This window comes from Silene latifolia, chromosome 3 (assembly GCF_048544455.1).
Source record: "Silene latifolia isolate original U9 population chromosome 3, ASM4854445v1, whole genome shotgun sequence".
Lineage (NCBI taxonomy): Eukaryota > Viridiplantae > Streptophyta > Magnoliopsida > Caryophyllales > Caryophyllaceae > Silene > Silene latifolia.
In genome coordinates this window covers 17,263,959-17,276,328 of record NC_133528.1, presented here as the reverse complement: position 1 = coordinate 17,276,328, position 12,370 = coordinate 17,263,959, and the positions used below count along the sequence as shown (strand labels likewise).

The following is a 12,370-nucleotide window of genomic DNA, read 5'->3' as shown; positions in this document are numbered from 1 at the left end:
ATATGGTTAAATAATTAAAAGATGATATATGTGATTAGTCTCGATGTACTTTCAGTCTGACACGTCTTTTGAATTTAAAAACAAAATCTCATCAGAGTATATGATAAATGATTCATTTAATTAATACTCTCTCAATTAATAAGTCGTTTCGGCTTTATTAAAATACTCTCTACAAAAGAATGAAAACACTAGAGACTATATTGTAAGCTTAAGACGATCATAGAAGACTTCCGATGGAAAGATACTCAATGACTCAAACTTAAGTTATTGTATTCAGTAAACTCAATCTAAAACATTTAGAGTAGAGACATAAGAGAACTACTTGGTATTAATCTTCTGCATTGTACAACATTATTATAGTCCACAATGCCACTACAATTACAAAGGGATGAACGATTTGAACCTATAACTCATCGTCCATAGACCCGAGTATCAACAACTAATCTAATTACCTGTTCACCAGAACCTGAAAGCAAGTATCATTAAGATTGTCCACAGTGTCAGGACTGGTAATGCTTCCTCAGTGATTCGAATACTTTGCAGCAGGGATCTTTAAATGTGCAATCAATGGTTAGAAATACTTGTAAGCCCGTGCATCACGTGACTAGCCCATGCATCACGTGCATCAGAGAATAAGATTTGATTCTGTACACTGTTATCTGAGGTTACACTAAAAAGCAGTGGTAGATAAACATTCCTATTTTGGAATCATATTTTGCAGTAGTAACTTCTGAATATTGACTGGCATATCACATCTCAGATTGCATGTGTTAACTTTGTGAGTGTCTGATTCCAATTAGCAGTTCCTTGTAGAGATTCAGGTGTACACTGGCATAAGCGGGTTGGAATAGTAAATCGCTTATGTGGACATCATTGGTGGGTCAGGAATCAGGAGTCAGGAGATCAACCATGAAAAAACCAGCTGATTTTACGTCGAGAACTTGGCAATGATCAAGCTCAAAGCGACAAACAACACGTAGAGGCCAACAAGGCAGAATCCCCAGAACCTTGGTACTCGGAATCTTGACCAAGTTATGACCAAAAGTGACCCCATCAAGCTCATAAACAAGAAAACAAATGCAACCACGATGCTGACGTGAAAATGGAGTACATATGGTTCGGGATAGACTCTGGCAGTCTGTATCACTAGGGCCATCCCGAGGCCAACCAGCATGTTAAACATGGGTCCGGCAAAACATCCTGCCATGGCTAATGCAGGCTGGCCCGCTCTAGCGACTGCCACATCAGCAACCAAGTCACCCACTGAATTCCCCCATGCCAACACAGTCAGCCCAAGAAGAGCTGGTGGCAGGTTGAGAAGTGTCCCAAGGGTTGCGAGACAGTTGAGAAGTTCTCCGGCCACATTAGATATCCAAAAGACACTCATCACAAATGCCACCAGCACAACCGCGATTTGCTCGGTTTTGGGAGGTTCCTTCTCGACAATGTAGTGGAGTATTGCCAGAGAGGAGGTTGAACATATAACCACCAACCATAGAGGAAGATGAACTTGGGGTAATAAGAACACAAGAGGATGATTCATTGGCATAAATGATCTGCAAGAGTAGAGAAGTGCCAAAGGGCAAAGAGCAATGTTCGCCGACTGGTAGAATCGGCTCCATTCAGATGGTACTGACTGAGGGATTGTCAGTTTTAGTAGGATAGAGACTGGAGTCTCCCATATCTTCGAGATCTGATCATAGCAAACAAAGAAAGGTGTCATTTTCTGAAAGAGGATAGCTGATTCCGACAAAGGGTTCACAAATGCAATCAGAACGAAATTACCACATGGAATTTCTGAGTCATTAAAAATAACTCTGTATAATGGAGATGCTAAAAGATTATACCAGGTAATCAAGTAATACAGTCTGAATGCTTCAGGACATTAACACGGTTCTCAAACCTACTCCATGAAACTTAAATTAATTGGTCTCCTAAACCAGACAAGGACTCAACTTTTCAGCTTTCCAAAATGCAGCAACTCTCAACCCCTCCAAATTCCAAGCTGATGACTATTCTCCAATTTCTCTAGTACTCAACTCCGTTGACATCTTAAATGCTTCTCACAGGCAAGAAAACTCATCAAGATGATAAGCAAGTAAGCAACCTCTATTTCATTCGCTAGTTCCCACCATGAATAAGACTCCCGGTTCTCCACATGATTTTAATGCGAACATCACTAAAGACGACAAGTTAAAACTACTTGGAACAAGATAATCTAAATCCGAAAAACAGAAATTAGGAATTGATTGCAGAACAAATAAACATATGATGCTAAGCTCACCCCTTGATCAACCATATGCAACATAGCGTTACATAGAACTTTTAACCTAATATAGCAAACCAATAACATCAGTGCAATCCCACAGGCAGAACATTCTCTAACCTACAACTTATAAGAATATCAGCTGTAGAGCTGTCAGGTGATACAATAAGAAGCTCTCTGATCACCAATATCATTAGAATACCCACAAGACCACAACCCTATGGGGGCCGCTGCTAAGTTGAATGCAGTAAAATATCTACCGCATACTATGAAACCATGATTTATATTCAGAAGCTTTAAGCGCAACAATACCCCATTCACGCAAAAAACATTATCCTGCCAAATACTTGACCCCATATCAAATTTAGTTCTCATTATAAGCAAAATTATAATCCTTGAGTAACAATTGATTTTCGGGTTTGATTTTTGCCTTCTAGCTTCACTACATTGTTTTTAGTGTTCTAGTAAGGCATTTTCAAGGTTGTTTGGCTCTTATTTGTGAAGATTTGTGGCATTCTTGGGTAGTGATACTTGGTAGATTTCAAGACTACAACAATGAATTTTTGGGGCAAGAGTAAGGCTACTACTTCTAAGGGATCAAAAAGAAGAAAAGGAAGCAATTCTAATGCTCCACCGGAGTACCAAATGCAAGAAGAGGAGTTAGTGCCGGAGATTGAGCAACTTGATGATTTCCCGGAGGTAGTATTCATCAAAAATGAGCATAGGAGGCGATTTTTGAAACTACTTGGTAAGGAGTTCGAACCCACTCGTTTCATTTGTCGTCAAACTTTGGATAAACTTGGTATTGAAGGACGAACCGAGTCCTTACTTAGAGAAATGGGTCTTGAGACTTTATTTAATATGCATGAGGAAACATACCTTAGCCTCACCTTGGAATTCTTGTCTAGTCTCAAAGTATTTGAAGGAGAGACATATGGGGTGTCTTTGGAATTTAGGTTGTGTAATGAGACCCATCAAATGCATTTGGGTACCTTTGGTGAAATCTTTGGGCTTGCGATACCCGAGACCGACCTTGAAAAGCCCGTGGGGTTCACGGAGTCACATTTGTGGAGAGCAATCACCGGGTTGGAATTAGAGGGTTTTAAGAGGTGTCATGCCTTTTGCATTCATCACCCGATTATTAGGATGTGGCATCAATTTATAGCGGGGACTATTCACGGTAGAAGTGACACGGGATGTGTGAGTCAACTTGACATGACTTTTCTTGAGTCATATTTGAATGTCCAAGGTTTGCCAAAGTACAACTTTAATCCCGCTCTTGAATTACTTGTCCGATTTCGAAATCTATCAAGGGGTGCGACAAAATCAAAGGGAATTGTGATGGGTGGTCTTGTGACTAGGATGGCCGATGTTTTATGTCCGGGTTTAATGATGATGGGAGATATGAGCCTCTACCCGGAGATACTTTACTTAATGAGAGGGTCATCTTTAGGCATCACAAATGGTGCAAACATAATGATTTGGGAGGTATTGATTGGTACACCAAGGGAAGCACTACATTCACCCTTCCTTGTTGGGACCTTCCTCCTATCACACCTAGGTCGAGTTACCTTGCACCCATGCCGAGCTACCTCCTCCCCATTGAGAGGATTAGGGTTCCACCACCTAGGAGACGTAAGGAGGCACCTTCTACTCCTTCCCATGCACCACCACCGTCCCAAGGTCCAAGCCTTGGATTTCCACCATTCCTTCGTGATGTTCGGCCCTCATATGCGGAGATACCTCCATACCCCCATGTCTACCGACCCTTTTCACCTTCTCCCCCTCGCCCGAGTAGCCCGCCATCGGCCATGGATATATTGATGGGTATGATAAGCAACATGGATGTTAGGATGCACCGAGGGCAAGAAGACAACTATTTGGCCCTCTATCCTCAATATTATCATATGGCACAACAAGGGTTTATTGATCCTAATGGTCCTAGGCCTTCTTGGGTGCAACCGCACCTTGGGATCCTAATGGTCCTAGGCCTTCTTGGGTGCAACCGCACCTTGTGTTCCCAAACCAAGGCTTGAATGAAGATGACCAAAGAGGAAGAGAGGAAGAAGAAGAAAAAAGTAATGAAGATGATGATAGCCTTAATGATAGAGGCTTTGATTGAGATCGTGATTGTGAGACCTTTATTTCCCTATTTCTCATGTATAGTTTGCATTGTATTATACCTTACATGATTAGATTAGTTTGCATTGTATTTATCCCACATGATCCATGTAGTTAGTTGCATATAGACTAGAATTCATGCATAGTCACTAATGGCCAAACCTATTCATTTCTACACTAGAAATAGTGTTTAAATCGGTTTGGGGAGGTTTGATCATAGGTGACCATAGCTTAATAGAGAACATGCATCATATAGTATAGTTTAGATTGCATTCACTTGTTATATATGTCATATAGAATTGCATTTAGTTAGCGCATGCATTCATTCATACCATATCATTGCATTTGTACTTCAATTTCCATAAAATCAAAATTCCAAAAACATGTATTTCCTTTTTATTCCTACTCCTACATGTACATTGAGGACAATGTCCAAAATAAAGTGGGGGATGGGAATTTATATTCCAAAAAATGATAAAAATTGAAAATTTTTGAAAAATCCCAAAAATATGTCTTTTAATTTCATAAAAACAAAACCCATAAAAATTTGAAAAATTTAAAAATCCAAAAACAAGTTCATTTCCTTTGTAGTGTAGTCATGTATATATTGTGTTTGTTCATCCTTATTCACATTGATTGACTACGCCACATCCGAGACATGAGGAACATGAAGACCGCATGGTATGATCTTTCCAATCTCCTCTTTATGTTAATGACTATTCCGGTAGAAGTGACACGGGATGTGTGAGTCAACTTGACATGACTTTTCTTGAGTCATATTTGAATGTCCAAGGTTTGCCAAAGTACAACTTTAATCCCGCTCTTGAATTACTTGTCCGATTTCGAAATCTATCAAGGGGTGCGACAAAATCAAAGGGAATTGTGATGGGTGGTCTTGTGACTAGGATGGCCGATTTGGGAGGTCATCCCCTTGATAGATTTCGAAATCGGACAAGTAATTCAAGAGCGGGATTAAAGTTGTACTTTGGCAAACCTTGGACATTCAAATATGACTCAAGAAAAGTCATGTCAAGTTGACTCACACATCCCGTGTCACTTCTACCGTGAATAGTCCCCGCTATAAATTGATGCCACATCCTAATAACCGGGTGATGAATGCAAAAGGCATGACACCTCTTAAAACCCTCTAATTCCAAACCCGGTGATTGCTCTCCACAAATGTGACTCCGTGAACCCCACGGGCTTTTTAAGGTCGGTCTCGGGTATCGCAAGCCCAAAGATTTCACCAAAGGTACCCAAATGCATTTGATGGGTCTCATTACACAACCTAAATTCCAAAGACACCCCATATGTCTCTCCTTCAAATACTTTGAGACTAGACAAGAATTCCACGGTGAGGCTAAGGTATGTTTCCTCATGCATATTAAATAAAGTCTCAAGACCCATTTCTCTAAATAAGGACTCGGTTCGTCCTTCAATACCAAGTTTATCCAAAGTTTGACGACAAATGAAACGAGTGGGTTCGAACTCCTTACCAAGTAGTTTCAAAATCGCCTCCTATGCTCATTTTTGATGAATACTACCTCCGGAAATCATCAAGTTGCTCAATCTCCGCACTAACTCCTCTTCTTGCATTTGGTACTCCTATGGAGCATTAGAATTGCTTCCTTTTCTTCTTTTTGATCCCTTAGAAGTAGTAGCCTTACTCTTGCCCCAAAAATTCATTGTTGTAGTCTTGAAATCTACCAAGTATCACTACCCAAGAATGCCACAAATCTTCACAAATAAGAGCCAAACAACCTTGAAAATGCCTTACTAGAACACTAAAAGCAATGTAGTGAAGCTAGAAGGCAAAAATCAAACCCGAAAATCAATTGTTGCTCACGGATTTTTGGAGCTCCAAATTTTGAAATGATGAAAATGGGTGATTTTGAGCAAATAGAAGGTTGGAAAGTTGGTTTTTATTGTGTAGAAATGGTTTAGAATGATTTTTAGAGTAATTAGATGGTGATTTGGTTGGATTTTATGGTTATTTGGGTGAGTTTTGTGAGTTGAGGTTGAGTTTGAAGGTAGAAGATGAAGATGGTAGGTGAGCTTGAGTGTAGAGTGAATTTTATAGCCGAAAATCAATGCATTCACGAGTCAAAGGTCAACACGGGTGGGGTAGTATTATTCGCCCGTGATTCGTGAAAATTTCAGCAATCGGAGGGTGGACCCGCTCGGGACAGAATGAACCCGCTCGGGTTGGCTGGGAACCCGCTCCAGATAGTTTCAACCCGCTCGGGTTGACAGCAAAGAAGGGCGTATTTCTTAAAATCCGCTCGGATTCTTGGTCAGGGAATTTTTCTTCTTTTCTTGGCCTTCAACCCGCCCGGATTTATCTCGGGATGGGTGTCTTTTTTTGAAATTATGGCCCAACACCTTTCCCTTGATAACACACTTACTCGTAAGCCCAATTTTTCCATTTTCTTCATTTCTTGACATTTTTCATCTTCTCATTTTTATGAATTTCCTTCAAAAACTCAATTAAAAATATGAGATCCCTCCCTTTCATCTCTCATGCAATTAAATGAATGCAAAACTACACTAAATGCATATATACAAATTAATGGTTATTGAGGAACTCCATCAAACCAAGGACTATCAATTAACAATTTCATAGAAAATTATCACTAGCACCCAAAGCACGTAGAAGTCGGTCAAATTCTTGGGAGTGGGACATGAATAGGCATGCATAGCAACACAAGATTATGCAATGAAATAATGCCCAAGTAAAAGACCGAACAAGCATGTCAAGAATATTATGACAAAAATCATAAGAAAAATGGACGGAAGGAACATGAAATGGGTAGTTGGTTGGCAATTCACTCAACTCATCCTCCAAATAGTCAAAATCACCACATTCAATGCAAGTGCTCTCATTATCATCCAAGGTGATTTCAAGATGATGCATGATTTCTACACTAAATGCAATCTATATTAAGCTACACTACATGATGCATGGTTTTTGTTATGACGGAGAGGATAATTTAAATTACCTCCCGTTGTGTATGCATTAACTTCCCCAAACCGAGTGAGACACTATTGCTAATGTCCAAGAATGGGTGTAGTTCATGCACACACTATGCAATGCATGAAACTAATTTGTCATTTTGGATTTTGAAAATGGGAACAATAAAATGAGAACACCTCAATGGTACCGAGGTGTGAGTCCTCTATGGTTCTAGGACTACTCCAACAATGATCAAAATTATAATTAAAACAAAGAGAGAAATAGACAAACCATGAGAGGGTAGGAGCCTCCAAGGCTTGCTAATCTTCCATCATATCATCATCACTTTCCTCAATAGAAGTGGTCACATTGCCACTTCCCTCTTCATTTGCTTCTTCATCTTGCTCATCATCCATTTCTCCTTCTTCACTTGCTTCCTCATCAATGTTATCATCAACTTCTTCATCATTACCAACAACCTCATTGTCATCCGAAACGACCCTAGATGCACCCGGAAATAGGACATCTCTATCCGCCCAACTAGGCAAAGGACAAGATGGATCAAGTAGTCCTTGCCTAGCTAAGTGTAGGAGGGGTGGATATTCAGCCAAGTAAGCATTTTTCCGGTCCTCAAAGGCTTGCTTGTGCATTGCTTGCATGAGAAGAGTCACATAATCATTTCTAGCTTCAACTCCTTCCGGCTTGAACTCTTGATACTCAAAGGGGTAAGGTGGTATGACAATGGAAGAGGAGGGAGTTTCAAGATCACCCTTTTGTTGTTGAATAATATACTCGGCCTCTTTAGAAAGGGGAAGTAGATAATTGGTCCTGTGGACGCTTAGACGGCAAATCTTTGAGGGCAAAGTGAACGATCTAGCTTCACTAGTGAGCCATCCATACTTAGTGTAAGAGGATTATGGGCAACCCACTTGTACTTGTCTATCATAGTATGCAAATTAACAAGATGACCACCCTCCTTTGCTTTGTACTTGTTATCCTTATTGAAGTTAGGATCAAAGTACTTAGCTAGGATAGTGACTAAGCCGCCATTGACAATAACGGTAGTGCCCTTCTTCCCACAATCAATGTTGAGCCATCTATCTACCAAGAGCCTCAAAGAATTGTAAGGCTTGGTGTGTACTCTTCCAATGTTCAAAGCCGATTCAAGGAGAATAAAATCAAGTTTGGTGAAATGGTTGGTATCTTTCCTTGCAATTATGGTGTTTCCCATGACCTTGTGCCATACTCTTATGCCCGGATGGTGGACTAAAAGAGCACGACTCGCATGAAAGTCCTCAAATTTCCTCCCGGAAATTGCCTCCCAAAGAGGGTCGGGGTCATACTTTCCATAATTCTTAAAATAACGCGGTTCATCACTAAGACCCAAAATTTCACTCAATTCCCTAAAGGAAATGCGTCTACTAACATTAGCTAGACGAAACTCGAGATTCTCCCTACTCTCAACTTTGGTGACTTTCAAAGAACTCAAAAATTCCAAGGTAAGAGAAGGGTATGTCAACTCTTTTGATTCAAACAATTTCTCTAACCCCATGGCTTTGAAAAAGGCTCTAGTTTGCTCAAGAACACCCAATTTTTCTAAGGTATCTTCACATATAAATTTGGTGGATTGAAATGACTTCCTAGTAAACTTGGCAAAGGTATTTCTATGGGTTTCGGAAATAAAAGTTACCTCCGGATAATGCAAAAGTTGATCAATTTCCGGAGTAGAAGGTGTTGTTGCTCCCATAGAAGGTTGTTGTTGTTGTTGCACTTCCAAGTTTGGTGTTGCTACCACCATAGCCAATGCTTTCTTTGTTTGAAGAGCCTTTTGCCTTTGTGAGAGTGCCTTAGCCTTTGGTGTCTTAGTTGCTTTTGTTGCTCCCTTAGTCCTTGCCATTGATGAACTAACCAAGAAAAGAATGAAAAATCTTCAATTTGTAGTATACCCAAATCGATTTAAAGGTGAAAGGCTTTGCCTTTATGAATTCAAAAATCGACCCAAAGGTTGAAGATTTTGTGCTTGGTTTTGATTTTTATTGAAGAAGGAGTGATTGATTTGTTGTTAGAAGGATGATTTGATTTGATTTTGGTGAATGTTGTTGAGGGATTTTGTTTTTGTGATGGAGAGGATGAGGGTTTTGATGTTGTGGGTAGTGTTTATGAATGAATGAATGAAGGAAGGTGGGAGGGATTTTATAAAGACCGAAATTTTCGAACTGCAGGGGCAATCCGTGCGGATTCTGCTCTTTCTGGGTTGTATAAAACTCGCCTAAAGACGGGCGGATTCAGAAGAAGACGCTCGGATTTGCTTGATACGGGACGGACGGATTTCAGTCCAGGAAATTTTTCTTGTTTTCCTCAGCAGAGAAGACGGGTGTCTTCTGTCCAGGACGGACGGATTTGCAGAGACGGGCGGATTATATTCCAAGACGCCCGGATTCTCTTACAGTCAAAAATCTTCCAAAATCTCAGCTTATAAAGTCGTGCGTCTTCGACCCAGTACGCTCGGATTACTCAAGAGGATTATGGGCAACCCACTATTTATGTATTTCTTTCGGGATATTCCATAGAATGGTTTACATTTCCCAGAGGTAAGTTATAGTTAGATGACTTAGACCCTTGTTCCAAAAACCCTTGCCCCACCATTAGTTCCATCCCCCCGCCATCAATTACCTAGGGTTCTGGCAACAATTACCTAAAGGCAAAGGATTCAACAAATCAATGTCGAGAATGACCTAGATTTTCAAGCAACATAACACAAATGTACAATGAAACAATTCGTGTGAAAGTAGGAGTGGCGGGACAGGCAGGAGGGATGTCAGGCATTAATCGCAAGTGGCAAGTTGACTGTCAGAGTGTCAGGATATGGTAGTGAGGGTGGATCGCGACTCGTAGCGCAGAGGTGTAGTAATGGGTTGGGGAGGGTGGGGTAGGCTAATAAAGTTGGTATGGCCGTATGGGATGGGGAAAAAAAGGTAGGAGATCTAGATTGAGGCTAAGTTAAGGAGTAATAAGGGAAATATGTACTTAAGACCCCACTACTTTTGATCCACCTACAACTCTGGTCCAAACGCAAACTGGACAAAGGGAGTATCTATCAATACATTCTGATGACTGATGATTATGTAATTACAGAAAGGCCACTAATATAGCCTGATGCTTGCTTCATTTACCAGTGAAGATCACAACAAATTTTACCTTTGACAGGGGTGTCACCGTCTGCTACCTTGTGAGTACATCACACCCGGGGCATAGGTAGATTCATAAAGTTAAGTTTTACATGCAGCATAAAGGCTAGGCTTATAATATCAACATATTTTGAGTAATAATGAATGTTACCCAAGAATCCGAGATATGCACCCAAAACAAGCTGATACTGATTTGCAACCCAAAGGGGACGTCGATTGCTAAACCAAGAAAGCACATATCACTCAAGGTTGTTAGACTCATTAGACATTAGCTACCTCAATATAGATATGCTTATCTTAATCAAGTAGTGTAATCAAACTCTATTTAAAGCTTGAAAAAACCAATTTGCCTCTACTCATCATTACACCATCTTTTTCAAATAAAGAGCCAATGCAACACTAATTACAAAGCAATGTATCCAACTTCAAAAAGGTACGACAAGATTCATATGTAACACAAATCAACTTAACAATAATTCAAATAAAAAATTAATGATCAAGAAGACAAAGTTCAAGAATCAATGCATAACTTATATCTATCTACATACCTTGTCAAAACCTCTACAAAACCTCCCTTTTTTCGCATCAACCCGATTCCCGACTTCAAAATCAACCTCAACCACACCCTTATTAGCTTCAAAATCCAAACTTTTCCTCACCCCACTACCCAAATCCATCCAAAACACAAACCCAACAAAAAACAAATAAAACCCAACAAATCCAACAGCCTGCCAAAACCACAACTCCCCACTCAAATACACATAAAACAGAAAAAACGCAGCTACAAGATAAAACAACACATCCCTAATAAACGACGCCGGATCAACCCAAAACGGCGCGGCGTAAATCGCAACAAATCCAACAACTAACCCAGAAACAAACCCACCAGCTGACAAAATTGCCCCAAATCCAGTTCTAGGGTTTCCAGACCCCATCGCCGCAATCGAAGCGAACACATCAGGTGCGCCATTGCCGAGCGCAAGCAATGTCACTGCCCCCATTGATGGCGAAAGCTCGAGGTTTGTACAAAGGGTGGATACAACTGGGGAAAAGTGAATTTGGGCAGTTTTAATTAGAAGGTAGAATTGAAAAATTATGGTTAGGGTTAAGAATGGGAGGGAGAAAATACGAGTAGATTTGAAGATGCAAGTGTGAATGTATGTGTAATTGAGGAGTCCGCCATTGTTGGAGCTTGAAGAATTGCATGATGGTGGTGGGTTTGTGAGGAGGAATCTGGTGTGGTGATTGTGTTGGTGATTTGATGGGGTTTTTTGGGGGAGGGCGAAGAAGATTAGGGTTAGAATGATTAGGGTTATGATTGTGATTGATTTGGGTTTGATTTTGAGATTGAGATTAACTGCCATGCCATTTAATTTGGGGATTTTGTTGTTGTTTGATGATGATTGGTTTATCGAATGATTGGTTGATTGGGTTATTTAGGGTTTTGTTGATATTGTTGAGGTTGATTCTCCATTGTTAAGTGTAGAGTGATTGAGTGAGGTTTTGGCATTCAAGAATCAAGAATGCATGATGATTGATGGATGATAACCAATTACTCAATTAGCATCCACCGACTATCCTTTGTTTCAACTTTTAACTAAGGGAGTCAAGAAAAAATCACTAGTTCATTTAAGAGACTTGTTTTTTCCAACGAAAAGAGTTGGAATGGAAGAAATGAGTTGAATTAAATTGAATAAAGCTGAATTGAATTAAAATGAGTTGAACTTACATGTCCAAAAAAACATGATCGATTGAATTTACATGTCAATTAGGTTTCTTGGATTCGGGATAAATCGTCACCTATATAGGGATGTCAATTTCACCCGCATCCGTTCGAAAATC

At 40.1% G+C, this 12,370-nt stretch overlaps 1 protein-coding gene across 1 annotated transcript; it reads right to left on the bottom strand.

Moving 5' to 3' along the window:
* Positions 1–249: 249 nt before the first annotated feature.
* LOC141647315 (cation/calcium exchanger 5) lies at positions 250–12,147 on the bottom strand. Its single transcript, XM_074455444.1, has 2 exons — positions 11,077–12,147; positions 250–1,693 (listed from the first exon to the last, which is right to left on the bottom strand). Exons 1-2 carry the CDS (start codon positions 11,890–11,892, stop codon positions 929–931), a joined length of 1,581 nt encoding a protein of 526 aa, XP_074311545.1. The 5' UTR covers positions 11,893–12,147; the 3' UTR covers positions 250–928.
* Between the last annotated feature and the right edge of the window lie 223 nt (positions 12,148–12,370).

Bases quoted from the DNA above. Each gene is read 5' to 3' on its own strand.
- LOC141647315 (XM_074455444.1), bottom strand. From the start codon at position 11,892: ATGGCAGTTAATCTCAATCTCAAAATCAAACCCAAATCAATCACAATC. The intron at 1,694-11,076 runs GTATGTAGATAG...TGCTATGATCAG, and splicing joins TTTGTAGAGGTTTTGACAAG to ATCTCGAAGATATGGGAGAC.